The sequence below is a fragment of the Delphinapterus leucas genome, chromosome 4 (genome assembly GCF_059928025.1).
Source record: "Delphinapterus leucas isolate spDelLeu-1000000601 "Yukka" chromosome 4, BTC_Dleu_Yukka2, whole genome shotgun sequence".
Taxonomy (NCBI): Eukaryota; Metazoa; Chordata; class Mammalia; order Artiodactyla; family Monodontidae; genus Delphinapterus; species Delphinapterus leucas.
In genome coordinates, this window is record NC_143132.1 from 60364196 (window position 1) to 60388950 (window position 24755).

General features: G+C 44.8%; 2 protein-coding genes across 9 annotated transcripts in view; one reads left to right on the forward strand and one right to left on the reverse strand.

Moving 5' to 3' along the window:
- The first annotated feature begins 325 nt into the window (after positions 1-325).
- On the forward strand, positions 326-24601 carry ZDHHC23 (zDHHC palmitoyltransferase 23). Of its 4 annotated transcripts, none has more exons than XM_022554143.3 (6): positions 326-573; positions 784-856; positions 1155-1349; positions 3388-4098; positions 5692-5859; positions 7720-24601. In XM_022554143.3, the coding sequence occupies exons 3-6, from the start codon at positions 1189-1191 to the stop codon at positions 7985-7987; spliced, it is 1308 nt and encodes a 435-aa protein (XP_022409851.1). In that variant the 5' UTR covers positions 326-573; positions 784-856; positions 1155-1188; the 3' UTR covers positions 7988-24601. The 4 variants fall into 4 exon arrangements, with proteins under 4 accessions (XP_022409851.1, XP_022409913.1, XP_022409718.1 ...); XM_022554205.3 differs by having other exon boundaries at positions 1180-1349; XM_022554010.3 differs by lacking the exon at positions 784-856.
- The window catches only part of CCDC191 (coiled-coil domain containing 191), a 107798-nt gene continuing 92093 nt past the window's right edge, over positions 9051-24755 (reverse strand). For 4 of the 5 annotated variants that reach the window (XM_089910553.1, XM_089910552.1, XM_022554532.3 and 1 more), the window contains one exon: positions 9051-14452. In XM_089910553.1, the coding sequence (XP_089766679.1) occupies positions 14308-14452 (145 nt within the window). In that variant the 3' untranslated portion in view covers positions 9051-14307. The remainder of the gene's footprint in view (positions 14453-24755) is intronic. The other variant, XM_089910551.1, reaches the window with a different exon arrangement.

Genomic DNA, 24755 nt, shown 5'->3' on the forward strand with positions numbered 1-24755 from the left:
ACCCCCCCGCCCCCGAAGGCTCGGGAGGCTTCCCCCACGCGCCGCCCGCAGGCACCCGCGGGTCCGGGCGGGGTCCGGGCGGCCGCCTCTGGGGCGGGGCGGAGGTGCGGATCAGCCCGGCGCCTAACCTGGACCCGCTGCAGGAGCCCGGCCTTCGCTCCTCCGCTCACCCGGGCGCCAGGGCAGCGGGCCGGGGGAGGGGCCTCGCCGAAGGGCTCCGCACGTGCGGGCGGGGGATGCCCGGCGCCGGGGGCGGGGCACCCGGAAGCTCGCAGACTTGCCGCGCTCAGCCGGGCCGGCCGTGGGGCGGCGGGGGACACGGCGGGGGTTGGCTGGGGGCACCGCGGGAGGCGGGCGCACCGCCCCAGCGGCGGCCCGCTGTGGTCACAGGTGGGCGGCGGCGGAGAGGGCGCGGCGGAGAACGGAGCCGGGGTCTCTGAGACTCCAGCCATCGCGTTGGGAGCCCCGTGGAGCAGAGATTGGCAGACGCGTCCGCGCCTCGGGAGGAGCCGACCCTTCTCCTCTCCGCCTCGGCCTCTTTGACTGCAGCCGCACCTCGGCCCGGGAGCGCAGGTAACTTCCCTCCCAAGGTCATTCTTCGGGCTGGGCGGTGTTCTCGGCCCACCCACGTCCTCACGATTGGCCGGGGCGGGAGAGGCGCGGCCACCTCGCGGCGGAGAAGTAGGTCTGGACGGCGACCCTGAGCGCTGCCCGGGCGCCGGGTGGCCTCTCCGGAGCCGGGTAGTCGGCCCCAGCGGATACATGCTTTGTCTCCTCCCGCAGCTCCGAGGGTGTTTCCACCCTCACCCTGGCTTCGGGCGGGGACAGCCCGGCCCTCCCCAGCCCGCACCCGCAGGTGAGTGCAGCCACCCATGCCCCGGCTGTCCCGGGCCGCGTAGTAGGCTGTCGTCATGGGAACGGCTAGCGCCCAGGCGGCGCCTGTCCTGGATGGGGACCTGGCGGTGAAGGCGCTTGGAGCCCTTAGAGCCCTAGAGCTTTGTGTCTGGCCACGCCGAGCCAGTAAAGCCTGATGAAAAGGGGACCACCTCCCCCTCTTCTCATTTTTGATTTCTCAGGCGTTGGTGGTTAATCAGGGATAGGCTTGGATGTGCTTACAAGATGTGAGTTGTGTTCTTTCCACTTTACTTCCTGAGGGCTTCTTATGCCTCGTGGTGACAGGTGGAAATCATGACCAAGAAGGGCAGTATGAAGCCAGGGAAGAAAAACAAAGCGGAAGAACCTGAACTGGAGCCCCTGTGCTGCTGCGAGTACCTAGATCGAAATGGGGAAAAGAACCACGTGGCAGCTTGTTTGTGTGATTGCCAAGATCTGGATGAAGGGTGTGATCGGTAAGAGCTGTGTGTTTCTTGATGCTGATCCCTCCGGCCCTTTTGAGAACTACGTATGCTTTCAGCTTAGCCATCCAGAACACTAGAATTTGCTCTTCATTCTATTTCCACTTATCTCCAACTGAAAGTTGTCTTTTATGTCAAGTGTGAGGACTTTATAAAGATGAACTATTACTCAGTAGTGCACAACTGTCTGTTCAGCTCAGTTTACTAGGACATTATTTCTCATTTAAAGGGAGGAGGTGACAGAGAGAACAGGCAGGTAAAAGGATAGTAGGCCAGTTAAACGCATTAAAAAAAATAAAATGCAGGCCAGGAGAATCTGTAAGTTTAAAATGAACACGTTAGTACCGGAAAGTTCCTACAATTCTCAGTGGTCTCAGCATTCAGAGACTGACATCTTGGGACTGGATTGCACTTGGCCACACAGGGCCTTGAGGGTTGAAAAATCATTTTTCTGCTCTTGGAATTGGTTTCACCCCTTGTTTCTGGGGAGGTCCAGCCAGAAGGCATGTGCCTCCCCTGGACTGGCTGTTTTCAGCATGAGCAGCGACACAGTCCTGATTGATGCTATTGTATTTGGCTTTTATTTTCACCATTATTCCAAGTGATGGAAATTAACTATCCAAAGAGGTGATTTCTAATATCACTGAAAAAATTTTGTGCCAAACAGTAATAACCTGGTTTTTGTCTATTTTCAAAGTAATAATATATTTAAAAATTATCACATGGAAAGCATAATGTGGGGAGAACACAGATGGTGGAAACTTGCTTTTCCCGTCAATAATTCCTTCTGGTTAAAAAAAGTCATTGCAGTGGCACATTGCTGATTTGGTATGCTGCTTGGTATGTTCATCTCGCCATGAGAAGCGTTCTTGGGGACTACTGTAGTCTAGTATCCCATAATCCCTTTGTAATTCTTCCTTGACAGTGTCAATAGTCTCTTACAGGTATCTTTAAATGTAGGTTCTTTAGTCTTAGTCTAAAATCCATACTGAGAAAGTAGAACACTTTGGACTAATGAATGGAGAAATGATGCCTTTTCTGTAACCTCCATCACTCAAGACCACAGCTCTTCCATTGGCCTTCTAACTCTTCCTCCCTCCCAGCCCTTGAGACCTGGGCTGGTCCCTGAGTTTTCTTCTCTCCAGACCCTTCTGGATGAGATGGGCTCCCAGCATTTCTGCAGACCTGCTGCTCTGTATGCCTCCCATATAGTTAGTTCCCATTCACTTCCAAGTCTAGCCCTAATTTTTAAAATTCTAAATTTTTTTTTAATTCTAAATTTCTAAAACCAATGTTATCCTTCCTTAAACTGTTCCTTTCCGTAATAGCCTAATATGCAAAAAAAGTCAACAATACTACCTGTCCACCAAGCTCAGTCATTTGACTTGTACTAGTTTGACCTCCACGCTTCCTTATGCAGCCCCCTGCCCTACTGAACTGGTTTACTCCCCCGGCCCAGGACAGGTTTTGTGCTGCACATGCATCTCTCCACTGGAACGCCTTCTTGCCTTCCTCTCCACCCACAGGAACACTAGCCAGCCGTCAAGGTCGAGCACAAATCCCTTTTTTCCCACAAAGACCCCTGTGATGACTCCACCCAGAAGTGTGTCCTCTCCTCTGAGCACACCTTACCGTGTTTCACTGTAATAGTTCACTGGGTGATTTTGCTACTTTGTCACTTACCTAATATTTCTTGAATTCCCATGTTGTCTTCACAACTAGATGGTGAATTTTTTTGAGATTTTTATGTCTCTACGCCCACCCCAGTCTGAACAGGACTTACGTGCAATACGTGTGTATTCCTGTGTATTTGTTTCGTGGAGAAATAGTTCTGTTAAGTATCTAAACATTTTGTCATTCGTATTAAAAAATTATACATGAATCTGAAGAGCTCGTGTTTAATAGTAAGGAAGTAGAATGCTTGGTCTTTGGCATCTTTTATCATTTATCCTGCTGTCTGGCCTACAGTGTTGAGTGGTTTTTCATTCAACAAACACGTCAGAGGTGTCTTCTCTGTGCTCTCTCTGAACAGATGGATCACGTGTAAGTCCGTGCAGCCCGAGACCTACGAAAGGATCATGGATACGATCTCTGACCGCCTCCGGATTCCTTGGCTTAGGGGAGCCAGGAAAGTTAACATTAGCCTCCTTCCCCCACTCTTCCTGCTGCCTGTTTTCCTCCGAGTGGCTTCGTGGCATTTCCTCCTGGGGGTGGTGGTTTTGACCTCCCTCCCTGTGCTGGCTCTGTGGTACTACTACCTCACTCACAGAAGGAAAGAACAGACTCTGTTTTTCCTGAGCCTCGGACTGTTCTCTCTGGGCTACATGTACTACGTGTTCCTGCAGGAGGTCGTCCCCAGGGGGCGTGTAGGGCCCACTCAGCTGGCTCTGCTTACCTGCGGGTTACTTCTCATACTCTTAGCCTTGTGCCGAGCCAAGAAGGATCCAGGCTACCTCAGAAACCCAGCAAACGATGACAGATCTCTAAGCGGCAGCCAAACCGAATACCTGAACAGAACAGGGCCGGAGAAGCCCAAAGGGTTCCCCGGCGCAGACCCAGCGGGCGGTCTCAACAACCGCGGGCCCAAGGATGAGCCTAAGGGCTGCCCCAGGACGTCGGCCGGAAGCCCCGCCACGGGGAAGGAGGACTGGTGCGCCAAGTGCCGGCTGGTGCGGCCGGCCCGGGCCTGGCACTGCCGGATCTGCGGCGCCTGTGTGAGGAGGATGGATCATCACTGCGTCTGGTATGTTGGAAAAATCTGGAGGCTTGCGGAGGGTGCATTCACGTGAGACTCTCTAGCCGGGTTTGCTCTTCCTTTGTGCCATCCTCAGATTTCTCTCCTTCCCAGCTTTACACCTTGGAGATATTTGTGGGCTGTTATGATGTTCCCACTTAGTCATCAGTTTTTTGAGCTTCACAAATTTAGTTCTTTTCAGTCATTTCCTGAAGGTGTTTTTTTTTTTTTTTTTCCCCGCTTTCTCTTTAGAGCTGCCCCTCATCTTCTCCTTTCTAAAAGAGAAGTATCTACAGTTGAATGACTTTTTAAAAAAGAATGTATCAGACATAGTATAGGCACATCCCCCTGTGCTCACAGAGCTCAAGAAAGTGTTCCTGTACTTTTAGGTGACTCTTATCCTCTGACCATGTATCCGTCATCATTTTGATGCTACCAGTGATTTCTAGTTGACATTATTGACTTAAGGCCCTGCCAGATAACTCCCTATTTGGTTAGTGGTGCAGAAATGGGCTTTTTGGGTACCTCTTTGCTGGCCAGCGACAAACGAGGACACCTGAGGACACCCGTAACATGTGCGGTGCAACTTTTAAAGAAAATGTTGCAGCTTTACTGAATAAATCTTAAACTAAAGGAGCGTGATTAATTCAGATATGAATGCTGTAAGTAGCATGTTTGCAACTTGCTCTTCAGGCAGTCATGGTCAGTGAATTATGCCTTTTATCTAGGCTTCTGATCATGTCACACTCTCCCCCTCAGAAGGGGACATGGGACAGGGTGAGGGTGCAGACAGCCCTGGAGGACACAGGAGCAGACCTTAAGTTCAAGGCTCATGAACAGGGACAGCTCTTTTCTGGGGCTTTGTCTTTAGGAGTAAGCAGGTATTTTCATTTTTAGGTTTTCCTCTTCTCTGTCTTCATCATTTATTATCGTGCATACCTGGGTGTGTGCGTGCGTGTGTGCAGGGTGGTGGCCCATTTACAAGCGCTGGTTTGCAGAGGTCCTGACAGCCTCGCCTGTGAGATCTCTGCCTGCTGGAGCATCCCGGCGTGCCTGTCATCCTGCCCTGCAAACGGCCATGACATGGAACTCTGTACCCGACAAGTAGTCTGCATACTATTGAGTTCTCTACCCCACACTGTGCTTCTAACCTCTTGGGATCTTTTATTAATATGTGTATGTAATACATGTTTTCCCACATCGTATAATACTTCTGATTTAGCATTTTTAAGTTTTTATAACTGATACCATCCTATCCTTATGGTGGTGATTACAGTGTTAACTCTCTTAACATTGGGTAACAGACTTGGGTAACAGACTTCACTTATTAATACCCAGAAAGATTTGTTAGCCAGGTTCTGCTTTTTGACTTAGTCTTGTCCTTAAGCTAATGATATGATTTCACCTTGCAAAGAGCGGAGAATATAAGACTACATCTCTCAGCAGACAAGTTTTTAATTCCCTAAAACTGAAAAACAAGAGAACTTATTTTCTAATAACTGAAATTCACACTATCTCTGTTCTAAAAGCTTTCTTGTTTATTGAGCTATTAGAGAACTTTTAAAAACATGTTTGCTTTCTCCCCCTCTGTGCTGTCTGGAGGATAAATAGCTGTGTCGGAGAATCAAATCATCAAGCATTTATGCTTGCCCTTCTGGTCTTCCTCCTCACCTCGGTGTACGGGATAACGCTGACCTTGGACACCATTTGTACGGATAGAAGTGTCTTCACAGCTCTCTTCTATTGCCCTGGAGTTTATGCAAATTACAGGTGAGACATGGATACCCCATACGGGGCCCCACGGAAGCGGGAGTGGATTTGCAGTGAATGTATGGGGCTGTGATTCACTGCTAGGTTAGGGGGTCTCACCCAAAACACAGGACAGGTTCTGGGGATGCTGGGTATCCCTAAAATTGCCAACACACAGTTGTGCAGTGGATACGTGCATTTTTCTGGGTGATGTCACAAGGAACGTTGACCTTAAAAAGTGAGGAACCAGTGCTCTACAAGTAGGACTAGGCTTACTCAGGGACTTCAGAGTCAAACGACCACTAGCATTGCCCAAGGTAGCCACAGTGAAACTGAAATGATAACTAAAGTAGCAGTCTCTGGGTATGGATGTGGTCTCTTTTGTCGCTCGTTATTGGGGAAATTCTCACTTTATTGCTGTTTTCTGGTGCTTTGTAGCCCAGTCTTAATTTACTGCTTCTGACCCTTTCGTGAAATGCTTACAATCTCTGTAACCTTTCTTTTCTATTTAACCTCCATTGATTTTTTTCCTGTTCTACTTTTTTTTTTTTTTTTTTTTAAATCACCACTCATGATTACTGTGGTATCTAGGTCAGAATTTCCTTCAGTGTTTTTAGGTTGGGGCCCATTTATACAGTGTGATGATCTCCGTGCTGTAGCAGAAGCGGGAACTTTTTAGTTTTGGCCCAATCCCCTGCCCACCCTGTCCCCGAAAGCTCTGCTTGAGGACATTTATCACAACCCACTAAGAATAGTAGTCACTGAAGGATTTCACAACCTATGAAGACTCTCAACACAGAGAAGACAGGAACTTAACCTGCGGAGGAGGGCCCATCTGTTCTAATGCCCACGAATGTCTAGCTCTGCAGTGGCGAGGGGGAGATCTGTCCACAGACTGGTACAGACAAGGGCCCGCACAGGGGTGCTATGTGGACAAAGCAGGGAGTGTCTTGAAAACAAAGAGCGAGAAGAAAGCAGAGGCCCTTGGGGGTCGTTGTGTCTGTATGTTGGTAAGCATGAGTTTTCTAGGCTTTCTGTGGGCCCCGTAAATGAAATGAGGAACACAGTCCTGCTGCTGTGTTCTCAGTGCTATGGACCCACGATTCATGTCTCCTCACTGGGCCTCAGTTTTCCTCATCTTTGTGGCGATTTAATCATCCCTGAGGTCCCTTTCAGCTTAACAGATGAAGATTCTGAATGAATTTCCCGCTAACTCACGTGCAGATGTTTGAAAATAATCACTTGGCAGACGTTAATCGGCAGCCTCTCCTCACAGCCTTACTAATGAGCTGGAAGCAGCTTTCTTGTCCTGTGTGACCCTGTTTGGTTTTGGAAAGCGGGATTTGAAATGTGACGGTGCTCCTGGCGCTCCTTCAGGGCTGCTGGTGCTGGGAGCTGTCCTCTTACCTGTGCTCGTCGGCCTTGTACGGAAAAGAACGGGGATGAGCAACCTTAGCACTGCTGCTCGGTCCCACCCACAGCTCCCTTGAGGACGTTTACAGCAATCTCACGGCGCCTCCGTTTTCTTCTGCGTTAAGAACAATTTAGGAATTATTCATGCAACAAACAGATCTTGACTGCGGTTGTGTCAGACACTGTTGGCTGTGTGGGGGACACGAAACACACAAAACAGTCCCTGCTGTTCTAGTATCACATCCTAGAAAAGGAGGCACCAGTAATTATAAGAACATGTTAAGAGTCATAAGTGAAGCAGGTTATTTATTGGCACTCCGAGGAGAGAAAAGTGTCTTCCGAGTGGGGTAATCAGGGAAGGGGCCAGCGTCCTTAGGAGTAAGTACTACGTGTGTAAAATGTGACCATGGGGAGAGCTCTCTGAATGTGCAGCGTTGGCCGCCCTGACCTGCCTTTTCCTGCTCCCAGCTCAGCTCTGTGCTTCACCTGCGTGTGGTACTCTGTGATCATCATGGGGGGCATGGCCTACATCTTCCTGATCCAGCTGATAAACATCAGCTACAACGTGACGGAGAGGGAAGTGCAGCAGGCCCTTCGACAGAAGACGGGGCGCCGGCTGCTCTGCGGGCTCATCGTGGACACAGGCCAGTACAATCGGGGCTTCCTGCGGAACTGGCACCAGTTCTCCACCCTGGGCACGCACCCCTTCCACCACCCTGCTGAGGACATAGTATGAAGTGCCTTCTGTACGGCTCCGGGGGCGGGAGGGCGTCTCCTCCCTCTGCTCCCTTGCATCCTACACTTCGGTACGCGCAGGATGCTTGTGTTTATCCCCAGTTTCTTAAAGGCGTTATAGGGCCATGCTCAGGTTTAGGCACTGGACTGGGAAGAAATGAATTTTTCTGACTTCACAATTTAAGGGATTTTTATATCAAAGCAGTAAAAGTAGAGCCATTCCTTTCCAGTCACCTTATTAACTAACTCAGTCACCAGAAGTTGAAAAGGATGTGGATTGCTAATGCAGAAATTGATAGAAGCAATTCACCCATTAGTATGGGAGAAAGAGCTTTGGATTAGGGTAGTTTCTAGTCCCTCTTTCAACTCCTAATAGCCATGCGACCCTCGGTCAGGTCACTTCCCTGAGTCTCAGGTTCATTTGTCAAGTGGGGTACTGATGCTGCCCTGGCTACCTCACAGAGCGGTTGTGCGGGGGGACACGGGAGGGTCACGAGAGGGATGCGGTATGTGGAAAGCACTGAGAAACAACAAAAAACTAAAGCACCAGAGAGGTGTGAATTATTATTAGGAGACTCCTAAGACTGGAAAAAATATTTCAGGTCAGAATGTTGAAGCCAGTCCATTTTCAGCATTTCAGAGTGAAAAAACGATCCCCAAATACCATATTGTACGGTTATGGGGATTTCTCTTTCTGAAGTATTAGACATTAACTACTCAAACAGGGTAGAAGACGACCAAATGGATTTACGCTGTCATCTGATCTTGAAAGTTGATAATAATTACGAGCCTAATTATTGCTAGTGTAATGCACAGTGGTCATGAGTTTAGGTGATGAGTTCTCACATTGATCTTATTTCTTATGGATTTATTCTGTTTGGATTTACTCTAAGTAACTCCAGTAGGCATCAGTGTTTTTTTCCTCTTCCCACGTGTTGCCTGGTCAGGTGCTAGCACACTTGTGACAACGGCTGGACGAGAACAGACACTCCTATCGGGAAGATTTTACTCTCTTTGTGGGTAGGGTGGCTGGTTAATATCAAGAGCTTGACTTTTTTGTTGATATAAGTAATTCAGGCACTGTCAGTAATAGCACCAAGTTGCAAAAACCAGTATTCTGGCGTTCACATTATTCTGGCATGAGCTCCCTTTGAGGGGCCGATTGACGTCTTCCCACTTAACTTGCACATTACTTCTCATTCACCTTTCCCAAGATAAAAGTATCTCACTAGGAGAGAAGAAACAGGGTATATGTGGTTTCCACTAATTAATAGATTACTGTTCTTCCCTGGCTCTTCCTAAATTGTTTCTTTAATCCTACCTCAAAATGGAAAGCGTGTAAAGGATGAAATATTTAGCGATTCTGGCATAGAATTAAGATGAGGCAACTTAACGTGGGGAAAAATACCCTCTTGAAATATTTGGTTTTGTACCTGTACTTGTTTTTGGAACCCCAAAGAATTCATGAGCCCTTAAATTTGTTTTGGCTAATAGCTTAATATAGGGAAAATACTGCCAGCTTTTTCAGTCAGTCTTTCTGTGCATGCTGCTGTAGCAAGAGGTTTATAAAGGTCGAGAAGAAATATTGCTACTTCTACAGCATTGCCACCCTCTGCAGCTGGCACCATCCCATGTCCTGCCATTAATCGAGGCTGTCCTTAAGACAGGCACCACATTTTTATACAGGCTTGTCGTTGCTCTCCCTAGAGATGGATTGTTTACTGAACGATAGGCTCCGTATTCCACTAGGATGAGCCAAAGAGCAAGTCTGGGGATGTTAGCAGAGTCTGTGGTGTGTACAGTGGTACCCTGTCCCTGGTCCAGAATCAAGCATTTATTTGCAATTAACATTGGAGGTGATGTAACGAATTCCTCTTTGTGTGGGTTGGAGGTGAGAGAGAGAGAGAGTAATGATGTCAAGGACAGCACATGTGGCCAGAAATCTCTGCTTGTAGTCTCTTGAATGCCAGATGTATAGCCAGCTCTGACTGTCTAGCGATTGATAATAAAATTCATAGAAATGTTAATATAGTCAGTAATCTTGGCCTCTTGCCAAATCTTTAACCACAATCAAAATATGATGCACTGAAGCTGAGGAGTACCCTAAAGACCAGAGTCATCTGGGAGAGTTAGGAATGACCATCATCCTTGTAACAGTGCACCCCTAACAGGGTTACCTGGATGGGGCAACTCACTGTTTCCCTCACTCAGATAAGAACTCCTTGTATATTATTCTGGCTGATTGGAATTCAGGTGCTTGTTTGAAGTTGAGAACTTCATGGTTGGCAGTTTACAGAAGAAAGCTCAACCCTTTGAAAAGCTCCGTGGTTCTGCGGAGGTAAAAGCCTACTGAAGTATTTGCACCAAAAGGAGCAGTATAACCAAGGCGCTACGTGTGAGCAGTTTCTGTGGGCTCTGGGATATCCCTGGTCTCTACTCCTGGACTTTCAACCCTTTTTAGGGTCTGGAGCTATCTGAGGGATTTCGTCCTTTGAAAGGACAAGGCCTCTGGGAACAAATGAGTCCCGGGCGCAAGTGGTGGTGGCGGCTGGGAGGATTGCCCTGCGGACCTGTAACCGCAGTTTCTTGGCCGTAGGAGCAGGCCCGCCCTGACGTATTTCAGATAAGTGCGTCCCCCCTTTCACCCCACATCCTCAGTTTCTGTTAAACATACTGGATGTGGAGTTGAGTAAATGATCTGCTGTAGTCTGACCACTTACATTACTGTCATGCCACTGTACACTCTTCGCGGGGGAGAGAAATGGGTCCACTTGAAAGATGTGAGGGAGAAATAGTTGAGAATCAGGATTGCACGAAGGGAGAAAATCCTTTAGTATTTAGAAATGTTTCTTACGCTACCCAAAGAGTACTTTGTGATTATAGCTGGGCACACCTAAGGTGAACTGACCACTGACAGCGGCCCTTTGGTAGGCTCCTCTGATGCTGCTGAATCAAGCCTGAAGCGTGTTTTGGGGACGCTGGGCTGCTCCTTTCACGTCAGCCACCTGCGTGTCTGTTTTTTGGATCCTGTAAATCTTTGCTTTCCAAGCACTGGTGGTCTCCTTTGGTGAATGAACTAAATGTTGTCTTCCACTGTACCATCTGCCTAGCAGAAAGACTGCTACAAACTTTCTCTTATGCAACAGTCCTTGGTACTTCTAAAATTTTTAGCAAGAGAAAATTTTCTATAATAGAATCTTCCACTGCCAGAAAACACAATGCTGGTCAGGTTCTCTGTAATAGTGACCATCTGCTTAATAGACTGTTTCCTTTGGGTAGGACATTAGCTTTTTATTATAAAACACAACTAATATAAGCAAAAATATGACATCTAGAAGCACAGTTTTAACCAGGATGTTTGAAAATTAATGTTCTGTGAGGTTTAAGCGTCCCGGTCAGCAGGTTTCTATGACTTCATTTTTAGCTATATTTTGGTACCCTGCATTTTAAAAAGGAGCAGTTCCTCAAACAAGCAATGGATGATAGAGACTTTTGCTTGAGGCACCTGTTTGGAATCTGGTTTTCTCAGCAGCAGCTTGACAAGTATGCCATTCTGTATTAAACATTGCCAAGGTGATGCAGGGGGAGAACGAGAGCTATGCTTAACTGATGGCTGAATAAAATTCGGTATGCTCTTGTGGATGTTTGTTGTGATTAATATAAACTTTTTGCAAAATCAGCTACATTTAATCCTGTTTCTAATGGACAGTTATCCCCACTTCAGTTGGCACTAAGGGTTTCACTGTAGTATCAGCAGCAGGCCAGAGACTGAATGGTTTAGTGGAGACACATTCCTTAGAGGTTGTGACTGTTTCCGAGATGGGCTTGTGACGTTCCTAGCTAGCCTTCCCGATGGCACCATTAACTTCTAGAAAACTCATACTTTAAAAGCAAACCTTTAAAAGCAGAGCTAGTCTATTCTAGTTATCGATGCAACTAAAACCCTCTATTTCTTCACATGGCGCCACTGACAAGATGCCGTGTTACAGAGCTCAGCTTGTCGCGATCCTGTGGTCTAGGTGATTTGCTGGTTGGAGTTGTTGGGGCCTCTGAGCCTTTTCATCTAATCTTACGTTTCTGGGTCTGATGTTAGACTAGAGGAAACCCAGGAAATTTTATTTAATATTAAATTTAACGTAACTGATTCAGCAACGTTAAAGGGGACTTGTGAAGCCAACACTGGGCGCTGCGGGCTAAACGTTTTGCACTGTTTTTATACTTGTATTCATATCCTCTTATCACCTCAGACCCAGACACAAGGCCTTTTAAGTGGAGATTTTAAAAATTACTGCCATTTATGTAAAATAACGTACTGTGACCAAGTTGTTTAAATGGAAAATAAAGTGCTTTCTTTAAGGAAAATCGTTGTTGTTTCTTGGTGTGTCTCCTGAACTCTTTTGCTTTAAGAAAAGCGTGCATTAGACCTGGGCTGCCTCTTTGGCTACCTAGATGTCCCCATCCTGTGGACTTAAACCGTCCCTAGTCCTAAACTGTTCTTTTCCTTGCGGTTGCTTTTCCGGTTTTGTAGGCCAGGGATACTGCTTATTTGGGCATTTTGTCAGCAGTAACACTTTAAATCATATCTTTAAGACTTAGAGTGCAGCAAGAAACGTTAGGTCATTTACTAAGTCACTTCCTAAGGAGGTCATTTTCTAAGTTATTTCCCGGTGTCTCTTTAGAAGGTTCTATAAGTAGATTAAAAAGTCCTCGCTGGCCCAATGAGAATACGGGCTGCTGAAGACTCAATCTCTAACTGATGCTTGAGGTGAAATAAAACTAAAATAAAGCTTAAGAGAGGAAACTTAAGCTTTATGGGATTTATTTAGGCCCCTGGCAGGTTTACTTGAGGTAGTCACCCTTCCTTATCTACTGGCTTGGCATTAAAATAAAACTGATATTTTATTTCTGGGCGCCGATGCCGGCCAATATTCTATAACTGTGCTATTGGTAAGTAAAGATAGATAGTGATTTAGGGGGGAAGAGGTTAACTGTGAGTTACTTTTAGTCGCATTTCTTTAGTGGCCATTAGTCTTAAAAAGAGTTTTTAGATGATGACTTTATAATCATATTAAAGGAAAAGATGAGTGGGAATAGGGACATTGTGGAAGAAATAAAGTTCAATATGGTATGTTTTGTCATATCTGAGTAAATCATAATACATTTTCTCTAGAAAAAGGATATGTGATTTTGCAGGTGGTGTAGCTAGATATCCCTTCTAGGAAGTAAGAGACAATAACAGAATTTATTGAACAACACACAGTTTTATTTTACCAACTCAAAGTTTCAGCTTATCAAATAATAGTAGTTACCTCAGGGCTGCAAGGAACTGTCTTATTTTACTGTGTGCATTTACTGCCTGAATTTGTTGTAATGGACATGTGTTTTGTAATGAAAACTTTTTTTCTAGCAGGCAACTCTCTCAGACAATTCACAGGAGTGTCTTGTCAGTCTTTATATTCTTTAGCATCTTAAACATTAAAACATTCTTTGAATTCAAGATAAGGACCTTGATACATAGAGCAAACTGAGCTGAGGACTGGAAGACTGACCGAGGGTGTTATGCAGAAGTTGCAGTTGGGCGCACAAGCAGACACTTGAACAAATTGCTGGACTGCCTTTGATAGAGCCTTTAGCTTTTGGACTTCCCTTCATGCTTAGCAAAGTGCACCGAGGAGAAGTATCTCTGGTGCTCCAGCTTCTCTGGAATCAGGATACACTGCTACCCTTCGCAGCAGCTGCCTAGGATGCCTTTTGATCCACGGTTCTCCATCAGGTGGGCAAAAAGGGCAGGGTCTGGCAGGATGCCTGTTGCTGATGCTAAGGTACCAGATGACTGGCCCTCCTTTTCTAAGTGCCCACTACTTTTAATTTCTATTTAACTAAAGTTACATTTGTCAACAGTTCACATTAAGCTATAAGGACATATTTTTCTTCACAGTCTCAGGCAAGCAAACACTTGTCCTTTTTAAAGTTTATGATCCTAAAAATACATAGGGTACATTTGAACAGCAGAGCTCTAGACCGTTCCTTTGGATGATCCTGCTGTGATAAATGCGTTAGTGGACTGATTAGCAACCTAGGAGATATCAAAGAAGGGAATACAAATTCACAAAATAATTTCGTTGATCCAAGAAGTACGTGACAGAACATAAACCAGATATATGCGCGCATATGTGGGTGGGTGGAGATGACACACACACACACACACACACACACGGACTGATGGAGATTCCCATTGCAAGCACTGCACTGGGCTGTGGCCACTGGCACACCAAGGACTCCTTACCCACGGGCCGAGCATCTGATTGCTGTACACCTGAGTCACAGCGGTGTGAGCATCTGGAAGTCTGGAAGAATTTCAGCTACCTTCCTACGGAGCTGCTCTCGCCTTTCTTCTTTTCCTCTTTCCTCTTTCGTAAATTTTGCAAACTTCTTCCATGTCTGAAATGTGATCCAGAGAATCCTCCTTTAAGAATAAAAAGGAAAAAAGTGAAATACGACGGAAAAGTTGACTTTCCATCTAACTGAATTGCAAACTTTACAAAAGTAATCCTTATGTGAATAAAATGTTATATGAAAGGTATGGAAATCACAATTGGGACTCGGACAGTAAGAATGCTGCAAAGAAAATGAAGCAACAAAAGAGGATGGAAGTGACTAATGGGTTATTTTTCTCTTGCATCAGGTGGGCTTCCATCACAGGTCACCCTCTGTGAGAAGGTGACATCTGAGCAGAGCACCTGGTGGCCTCTGAGTGCAGGCCATGAGATGTACTCCTCAGGGGGTCTGACCACAGCCTGCACCTTGTGTGTGAGGCAGGGCTAGTGGAACAAAGGCTCCAGCAGCCAAAGTCCTTGAGATGGAGATGCTGGGAAAGCACGTGCAGCACGTGCAGCACATGCCACAGTTATTAGCATCAAGGTCCTGGTGCTTGGACGTGAATTGTTTAAAAAGCCCACTGGTAACCTCACCTCCAACAACGGTCTTGAATTTTAGTTGAGGAAAAAAATATTAAGCCAGTTGTCTGCTGATGGGCATTTGGGTTGCTTCCATGTCTTGGCTTTGTAAATTACGAACATTGCTGCTATGAACATTGGGATGTATGTATCTTTTTGAATTAGAATTTTCATTTTTTTCTGGAGTGGGATTGCAGGATTATATGGTAGCTGTATTTTTAGTTTCATAAGGAACCTCCATACTGTTCTCCATAGTGGATGCACCAATTTACATTCCCACCGACAGTGTACAACGGTTCTCTTTTTTCCACACCCTCACCAGCATTTATTATTTGTAGACTTTTTCATGATAATCATTCTGACTAGTGTGAGGTGACATCTTGTAGCTTTGATTTGCATTTCTCTAATAATTAGCGATGCTGAGCATCTCTTCATGTGCCTGTTGGGCATCTGTATGTCTTCTTTGGAAAAACGTCTGTTTAGGTCTTCTGCCCTTTTTTGGATTGGGTTGTTTTGTTTTTTCTCTATTGAGTTGCATGAGCTGGTTGTTTTGGATATTATCCCCTTGTCGGTCACATCATTTTCAAATATTTTCTCCCATTCTGTCCATTGTCTTTTGTTTTGTTGATGGTTTCCCTTGCTGTGCAAAAGCTTTTAAGTTTGATTAGTTCCCATTGGTTAATTTTTGCTTTTATTTCTTTTGCCTTGGGAAACTGATCTAAGAGAACTTTGCTACGATTTATGTCAAAGAATGTTTTGCCTGTGTTCTCTTCTAGGAGGTTTCATGGTGTCATGTCTTACATTTAGGCCTTTAAACCATTTTGAGTTTACTTTTGTATACGGTGTGAGGGAATATTCTAATTTCATTGATTTACATGTAGCTGTCCAGCTTTCCCAACACCATTTGTTGAAGAGACTGTCTTTTCTCCATTGTATATTCTTGCCTCCTTTGTTGCAGATTAATTGACTATAGGTGCATGGGTTTGTTTCTGAGCTCTCTATTGTGTTCCATTGATCTGTAAGTCTGTTTTTTGTGCCAATACTACATTGTTTTGATTACTGTAGCTTTGTAGTATTGTCTGAAGTCTGCGAGGGTTATACCTCCAGCTTTGTTCATTTTTCTCAAAATTGCTTTGGCAATTCTGGGTCTTCTGTGGTTCCATATAAATTTTAGTATTATTCTACTTCTGTAAAAAATGTCATGGGTATTTTAATAGGGATCACATTAAACCTGTAGATTGCTTTGGATAGTGCGGCCATTTTAACAATGTTAATTCTTCCAACAAGAGCACAGGATAGCTTTCCATTTCCTTGAGTCACCTTCAGTTTCCTTTATCAATGTTTTGTACTTTTCAGCATGTAGGCCTTTCACCTCCTTGGATAATTTTGTTCCTACATATTTTATTTTTTTGATGCGATTTTATTTTATTTATTTATTTTTATTATTATTTTTTGGCTGCATTGGGTCTTTTTTGGCTGCGTTGGGTCTTTTCTGGCTGCACTGAGTCTTAGTTTCGGCATGCAGGATCTTCGTTGCGGCATGTGGGGTCTTTCGTTGTGGCACACAGTCTTCTCTCTAGTTGTGGCACGCGGGTTCCAGAGTGCGTGGGCTCTGTAGTTTGCAGCACGCGGGCTCAGTAGTTGTGGTGTATGGGCTTAGCTGCCCCTCAGCATGTGGGATCTTAATTCCCCGACCAGGGATCGAACCCACGTCCCCTTCGTTGGAAAGCGGATTCTTTACCACTGGACCACCAGGGAAGTCCCTTGATGTGATTTTAAATGGGATAGTTTTTAAACTTTCTGGTATTTCATTATTAGTGTAAAGAAATGCAACAGACTTCTGTATATTAATTTTGTATCCTGCTACCTTGCTGAATTCATTTATTAGTTCTAATAGTTTTGTGTGGAGACTTAGGGTTCTCTATATAGAGTATCATGTCATCTGCAAATAGTGACACTTTTACCTCTTCACCTCCAACGTGGATACCTTTTATTTATTTTTCTTGTCTGATTGCTGTGGCTAGGACTTCCAATACTGTGTTGAATAGAAGTGGTGAGAGTGAGCATCCTTGTCTTGTTCCTGAATTTAGTGGGAAGGCTTTCAGCTTTTCACTGTTGAGTATTGTATTGGCTGTGGATTTGTCATAAGTGGCCTTTATTGTGTTGAGATATGTTCCCTCTATACCCACTTTGGTGAGAGTTTCTATCACGAATGGATGTTGAATTTTGTTAATGCTTTTTCTGCATCTATTGAGATGATGTGGTTTGTTGTTCCTTTTGTTAATGTGGTGTATCACATTGATTTGCATATGCTGAACCATCCTTGTGACCCTGGAATGAATCCAAGTTCTCTATTTTGTCTGATATGAGTATTGCTACCCCCACTTTCTTGTTGTTTCCATTTGCTGCCCTTACTTTCAGTCTGTGTCTTTTGCCCTGAAGTGAGTTTCTTTTTAGGCAGCATATTGCAGGTTCTTGGTTTTTTATCCGGTCTGCCACTCTATGTCTTTTGATCGGAGCATTTAGTCTATCAGCATTTAAATTAATTATTGATACATATGTACTTACTGCCATTTTAATCCTTGTTTTCCAATTGTTTTTGTAGTTCTTCTTTGTTCATTTCTTCTTCTTGCTTTTACTTTTGTAGTTTGATGATTTTCTTTTGTAGTATATGCTTGATTCCTTTCTTTTTGTGAATCTATTGTATGTTTTTTATTTGTGGTTAACATGGAATTAAAGTATGTTGACCCATAAATACGTCTACTTGCTTTAAACTGATGGTCATTCAAGTTCAAACACATTCTAAAAGATATCTACATTTTTATACTCTCCTCCCCCACGTTTTGTGATTTCGATGTCCTACTTTACATCTTCATGCTTATCCTTTTATTGTTTACTGTAATTATAATCTCTTATAATTTTTTCATTGTTTTTTAATCTATGTACTGGCTTATTTGAGTGATCTTCAGTCCTTAACTATATGTTTGCTCTTCCTATTGGGATTTTCCCTTTCCTATGGATTCTTCTTTCCATTTAAGGAAGACCCTTCAACCTTTCTTTTAGGTTAGGTTTGGTATTGCTGAATTCTTTTAGTTTTTGCCTGTTTGAGAAATTCTCTATCTCTTCTTCTATTCTAAATGATAATCCTGCTGGATAGAGCATCCTAGGTTGCAGGCTTTTCCCTTTCAGAACGTTGAATATATCACGCCACTTCCTTCTGGCCTACAGAGTTTCTGCAGAGAAATCAGCTGATAGCGTTATGAGGGTTCCCTTGTAAACAACTCTTTGTTTTTCTCTTGCTGCCTTTAGAATCCTCTCTTTAACTTTTGCCATTTTAGTGGGTGGGCCAATAGGTTCGTTTGGTTTTTTCCATAAGATGGCTCTAGTAGCACTTACTTGTCTTTAACTTCATTCGAAACAATTTTGTTAGATTGTATGTGACAGCTGTCATATCAGCATGCATTTAAAAAAAGACATAAAAATTGGTGAATTTTTATGTAGCCATTTTAATATGAAAGATGGAAGAAAAACAACATTTTTGGCATTTTATGCTTTATTATTTCAAGAAAGGTAAAAAAGCAACTGAAATGCACAAAAAGATTTGTGCAGTGTATGGAGAAGGTGCTGTGACTGGTCGAATGTGTCAAAAGTGGTGAGGTTTCCTGCTGGAGATTTCTCGCTGGATGTTGGTCCACGGTTGGGTAGACCAGTTGAAGTTGATAGCAATCAAATCGAAACAATAATTGAGAACAATCAACGCTATACCACGCGGGAGAGAGCTGATATACTCAAAATATCCAAATCAAGTGTTGAAAATCATTTGCCCCAGCTTGGTTACGTTCATTGCTTTGATGTTTGGATTCCACGTAAGTTAAGTGAAAAAAACCTTCCTGACCACGTTTCCACGTGATATTCTCTACTGAAATGTAATGAAGACGTTCCGTTTTTAAAACAAATTGTGACGGGTGATGAAAAGTGGATACTGTACAACAATGTGAAATGAACCGCCACCAACCACACCAAAAGCTGGCTTTCATCCAGAAAAGGTGATGTTGTGTATATGGTGGGATTGGAAGGGAGTCCTCTATTATGAGCTCCTTCCGGAAAACCAAACGATTAATTCCAACAAGTTCTGCTCCCAATCAGACCAACTGAAAGCAGCACTCAACAAAAAGCATCCAGAATTAGTCAAAAGAAAACGCATCATCTTCCGTCAGGATAACGCAAGACCACATGTTTCTTTGATGACCTGGCAAAAACTGTTACAGCTTGGCTGGGAAGTTCTGATTCATCTGCCGTATTCAGCAGACATTGCACCTTTGGATTTCCATTTATTTTGGTCTTTACAAAATTCTCTTAATGGAAAAAATGTCAATTCCCTGGAAGACTGTAAAAGGCAGTCTTGCTCAAAAAAGATAAAAAGTTTTGGGAAGATGGAATTATGAAGTTGCCTGAAAAATGGTAGAAGGTAGTGGAACAAAAGGGTGAATATGTTGTTCAATAAAGCTCTGGGTGAAAATGAAAAATGTGTCTTTTATTTTTACTTAAAAAACTGAAGGCACTTTTTGGCCTGCCCAATAAGTATTATTATTATTTTTTAACATCTTTGTTGGAGTATAATTGCTTTACAATGGTGTGTTAGTTTCTGCTGTATAACAAAGTGAATCAGCTATAGATATACATATATCCCCATATCTCCTCCCTCTTGTGTCTCCCTCCCACCCCTCTAGGTGGACACAAAGCACTGAACTGATCTCCCTGTGCTATGCGGCTGCTTCCCACTAGATATCTATTTTACATTAGATAATGTATATATGTCCATGCCACTCTCTCACTTTGTCCCAGCTTGCCCTTCCCCCTCCCCATGTCCTCAAGTCCATTCTCTACGTCTGCATCTTTATTCCTGTCCTGCCCCTAGGTTCTTCAGAACCACTTTTTTTTTTTTTATTCCATATATATGTGTTAGTATACAGTATTTGTTTTTCTCTTTCTGACTTACTTCACTCGTATGACAGTCTCTAGGTCCATCCACCTCACTACAAATAACTCAATTTCGTTTCTTTTTATGGCTGAGTAATATTCCATTGTATATATGTGCACATCTTCTTTATCCATTCGTCTGTCGATGGACACTTAGGTTGCTTCCATGCCCTGGCTATCGTAAATACAGCTGCAATGAACATTTTGGTACATGACTCTTTTTGAATTATGGTCTTCTCAGGGTATATGCCCAGCAGTGGGATTGCTGGGTCATATGGTAGTTCTATTTTTAGTTTTTTAAGGAACCTCCATACTGTTCTCCATAGTGGTCTGCTGTTCTGAGTGGGTGATTTCCATTATTTTGTCTTCCAGATCACTTATTTGTTCATCTGCATCATTCAGTCAGCTTTGCTTTTTATCTTGGAAATTGAATTATCTTTGGTTCATTTTTTTAGTTTCTAGTTCCTTGTTACAGTGATCTGTGTTTATATTGATAATCTTTCTTAATTCAGTTAGCATTTTGATTATTACCTTTTTGAACTTGAGTTCTGGTAGACTGGTGAGCTCTGTTTCATTATTTTTTATTTTAGGGGATTTCTCTTGCTCTTTTAATTGGGAGTAGTTCCTCTGCTTTTCATTTTAGTTAAGTTTCTCTGTCTCCATGAATTTAGGAGAAACAGTTATCTATTTTGGTCTTGAAGGAGTGTTTCTATGTGAGAGCATCCCTGTGTAGACTGTGTATGTCCAATGTTTTTGGTGTGAGGCCTGGTTTTGATATGGACACCAGCCATGTCTGTCCTCAGGGTGTACTGGCCGTTGTCACTCTGATAGGGTGTTGGTGTTGGGGGATCTAAACCCTGTGCAGGGTGTGAGGCAGGACTTCCTCTCTGCTCAGTGGCAGTCACCACCTTGTCAGGTTCCCAGTTGCAGCAGAAGCTCTGAGGGTCAGGCTTGATCAGGCTCCATTACCCTTGAGTGCATGCTCCGCCCCAAAGGTGGGGAGTGCTGAAGGAACTGGGGCTCGTGCACTTACAGAGCACCAATGTGCCGCCTAAGTAGGTGACGTCAGCTCTGCTCACACGCAGCCCAGGGTCACATCTCTTCCCCTGCTGTGTTTGTCCCAGATCGAGTGCAAGGCTGTGGTGTGGAGTGGGCGGGGCCGGGGCATTTGCTAGGCTGGGGCTGGGGGTCAGGGCACTGTGGCTGCAGGGACTGAGGTGGCCTGAGATCTGGGCTGCCTCTGTGGCAGCCTTCTTATAGGACCGGTCTCCCCCAGACCCAGCATCGAGCTGTGCTGTGGAGTGGGCGGGGCCGGGTGCTCCTGTGGTGCTGCTGGAGCGAGCTCTGACAGTGGTCGCCGGTGCCCCACCTGGATCACAGCCCAGTCCCCCAGGGCTGTCTCTGAGCAGCTAGGTCAAGCCTTCTCCCTGGGCCTGTCTGCCCCAGATCCTGCACCAAGCTGCAGTGTGGATGGGGGCGGGGAGTGTTTGCTCAGCTGGGGGATGAACCACTGCCTGCTCCTGGGGTGCTGCCCGAGTGCCCGCTGACAGTGGCTGCTGCCACCCCACGCAGATCAGAACCCAGGCCCCCCGGGGCTGTCTCTGTGTGGCTAGCCTGAGTCTTCTCCTATGGCCCGGTTGGCCCTGATCCCACACCAGACTGTGGTGTGGAGTGAACAGAGCAGGGGTGTTCGCCCCGTTTGGGTTAGGGATTCTGGTGAGGCAGCAGCCACCAGTGCAAGGCTCTCTCTGCCCTGGCTGTTGCAAGCCAACTTGTGTGCACTCCTTGTGAGTCGAGTTAGGCTTCTGCAGCTCTTCTGTCTGTCCCAGCAGTTCTCCCAGCAGCCAAAGGGGCTTGTCTCCTCCGTTCAGGGTCCCAGGACTGAACACTCAGACTGTGGCTTGGCCTGCTCACTCCCCAGGGTAAGGGTCTGGCCATGTGGACCTTCTCCTTTCAGAGCCCTCCCAGGGACACAGGTCCCAATCTGATGCCTTTTTTCTGCCCCACCCGGTTAAGTGGAGATCTTTCTTGCAGCTTTGGTTGTACAGAGTTCTTCTGCCAGTTTCTAGTTAGTTTTCTGTGACAATTGTTCCACATGTAGACGTTTGTTTTTTTTTTTTGCGGTACGCGGGCCTCTCACTGTTGTGGCCTCTCCCGTTGCGGAGCACAGGCTCCGGACGCACAGGCTCAGCGGCCATGGCTCACGGGCCCAGCCGCTCCGCGGCATGTGGGATCTTCCCGGACCGGGGCACGAACCCGCGTCCCCTGCATCGGCAGGCGGACCCCCAACCACTGCGCCACCAGGGAAGCCCGTAGACGTATTTTTGATGTGCTTGTGGGGAGAGGTGAGCTCCATGTCCTCCTGCTCCGCCATCTTGATCCCTCCTAGGCAAAGAAAAGGCATTCCTAGAAGAGGGCATGTCTTGAGTAAAGGCAGAGGCAAGAATAGCTAAGTTTATATTTTCACAAGTAGAGGCATAGATGGGATTTATTCTGGCTTCATGACCTTCTGATGAAGCCCCCCTAGAATGCATTTCAGTTCCCATTAGTTTTATGGCTCATGGTTGGTTGATGCTTCTGATAATGTTGATTTTTTTGTTGGTGGAGGTATTACTGTTCAGTTAAAAAAGCCTTCAAGGAGTGGAGCTGCTTGATTTGCTTTCTTCTTTCATCCATCCAGTCCACCATTTATAGCTTCCTGTACTCGGCTATATGACCCACTCACAGTCCTTGCCCCTATCTATCTATCTCCCACTCTCACGTGCTGTTCACAACTTTCTTCTGGCTACGCTCCCATTTTCTGACTTCTACATTTTAGCTCCTACTGTTCTATCCTGACTGAAATGCTCTGCCCTCTGGGGGAATCTTCCTAGATCGTCTTTGTGCCTGCATTTATCTTCCTTCCTCTGAACTCCTAAAGCACATGGGCACAATCACTGGTTTGGTGCTTATTTATAGTCTCTATCTATCTACCTACCTACCTACCTACCTATGTACATCTATCTACCTACCTATATCTATTCACCTGAGGTCCACCAACTCCTTGACATTTTGTGTGAAGTTGTATGTGATGTGCATATGTGCATTTTCTGGAGAGCAGGTCTGCGACTTTCATTACTACCTCACAGGGGTCTATGATTCCAAAGTGGTTAAGAACTGCAGTATCAAGGCAATACCAGACATATAAGAAGTACTAGTTTGGCTGAGAAGAACTGGCTAAGTGCATAGCTGAGCTCTAATTGCAGAACTATACAGTAACTGCTGACAATGAGAGACTTAGGTCTGGAGACATCTCTTAGTCCCACCATGTATATAAAAAATACCAGATTTGTAAAATTATAAATCTATATCCAATTACAAATTATATACACCTAGAAGTGATATAGATACGCAGAATTAAACTTCATGGTCTTACTAGGAATCATCTTTTCAGTGGTACTGCAGTTTCTCACCCACAGCTTTTCTATACAATATTCTTCCATTCAAATAAAATTAAGAACTCTGAATATCAATTTTTAAGTGTTAACGTTCCTTTTAAAAGATCCATTAGTGTCACTCCTGCCATAAAATGCATCTATTTGTGTACCAAATATCTATCATACACCCATGTACTAGGCTCTGTCATGCTGAGGATACAGTTGTACGCAAGATGTGATGGGGAGAGACGATAAACATGTAAACAAACAGTAAATGACAATTTCAGAGAGTCTTACGTGCTGTGAAGACAATAGGGCAGGTTATTGGATAGACGGGAATGGGGGCAGGTTATTGGATAGACGGGAATGGAGGCAGGTGGTGTGCATCTGAGTGGAAACCTGAATGGTGAGATCTGGGTCACGTGAGAGCTGTGACACAGACGTGAACATTGTCCGTCTGAGGAACACTGTGGGAGGCTAGTGGGGCTGGACCATGGTGAACAGGGGCAGAATGGGGAGAGACGAAGTCACAGCCATGCTCTTACATCAAGTGGACTCTGGCTGAGAATTTACTTCTTGTTGAGTGCATGGATTCACACACTGATTTTCTAACTAACTTCAAACCCTAAATAGGACCACTATCTTACTATTGTATTTTAGTTTACAAATGAGATTGAATTAGAAAAATGGGGAAGAAGACTGACTTAGCAAGAAGAGGATGATTTGGAGCCAGAAAACCTGATTTGGAGTCCAGGCTCCACCACTTGTTATTTGGGCAATTCATCGACCTGAGCGGCTCCACCATTTGTTATTTATTCGGGCAGTTCATCGACCTGAGCATAGCTTCAGTTTCTTTGCTTGAAAATGAGAATCCTGACATCTGCCCCCTCCCCTCTGGCCTATACTCATCCATCAGCTGAGATGGCATGTGTGAAAGCCCTCTTACTGCCCTGTGTCACATAAGGCAGCTGTCCCAGTGAATCTCTTGGTCTGTTTTTGGCAGCTGAGAAACAGAAAACAAAGGCGGACAAAAAGGGTGTTTAATAGTAATACATTAACAATGACAATAAACAAAACAATAGCTATTATTTTGGGCCAAGCAGTACATTAACTGAGGTCCTACGTTACCTTGTTTCGTCCTCACAACAACGCTGTAAGACAGGTTCTGCGGTTATTCTCATTTTATAAAAGAGGAATAGGGAGGTTCAAATGCGAGCACTTCTTCAAAGGCAAGTCCTCTGAATACCCTCATTCATTGCCTATTTATTTTAGACAAAATTAGAATCAACTTGCTTATGTTTTTTCTGCCCACAGATTTTAGTACCTGTAAATTAAACAAGGATGAGCAGGTTTTGCTGGAGGTGGGCACCCTACTGGCAACAAGATGGAAACACTTATAAAAAACCAGACACGCACA

Coding starts and splice junctions, on each gene's coding strand:
- ZDHHC23 (XM_022554143.3), top strand. CDS start 1,189: ATGACCAAGAAGGGCAGTATGAAGCCAGGGAAGAAAAACAAAGCGGAA. Junction 4,099..5,691: donor ATGGATCATCACTGCGTCTG/GTATGTTGGAAA, acceptor TGCTGTCTGGAG/GATAAATAGCTGTGTCGGAG. Junction 5,860..7,719: donor GGAGTTTATGCAAATTACAG/GTGAGACATGGA, acceptor TCCTGCTCCCAG/CTCAGCTCTGTGCTTCACCT.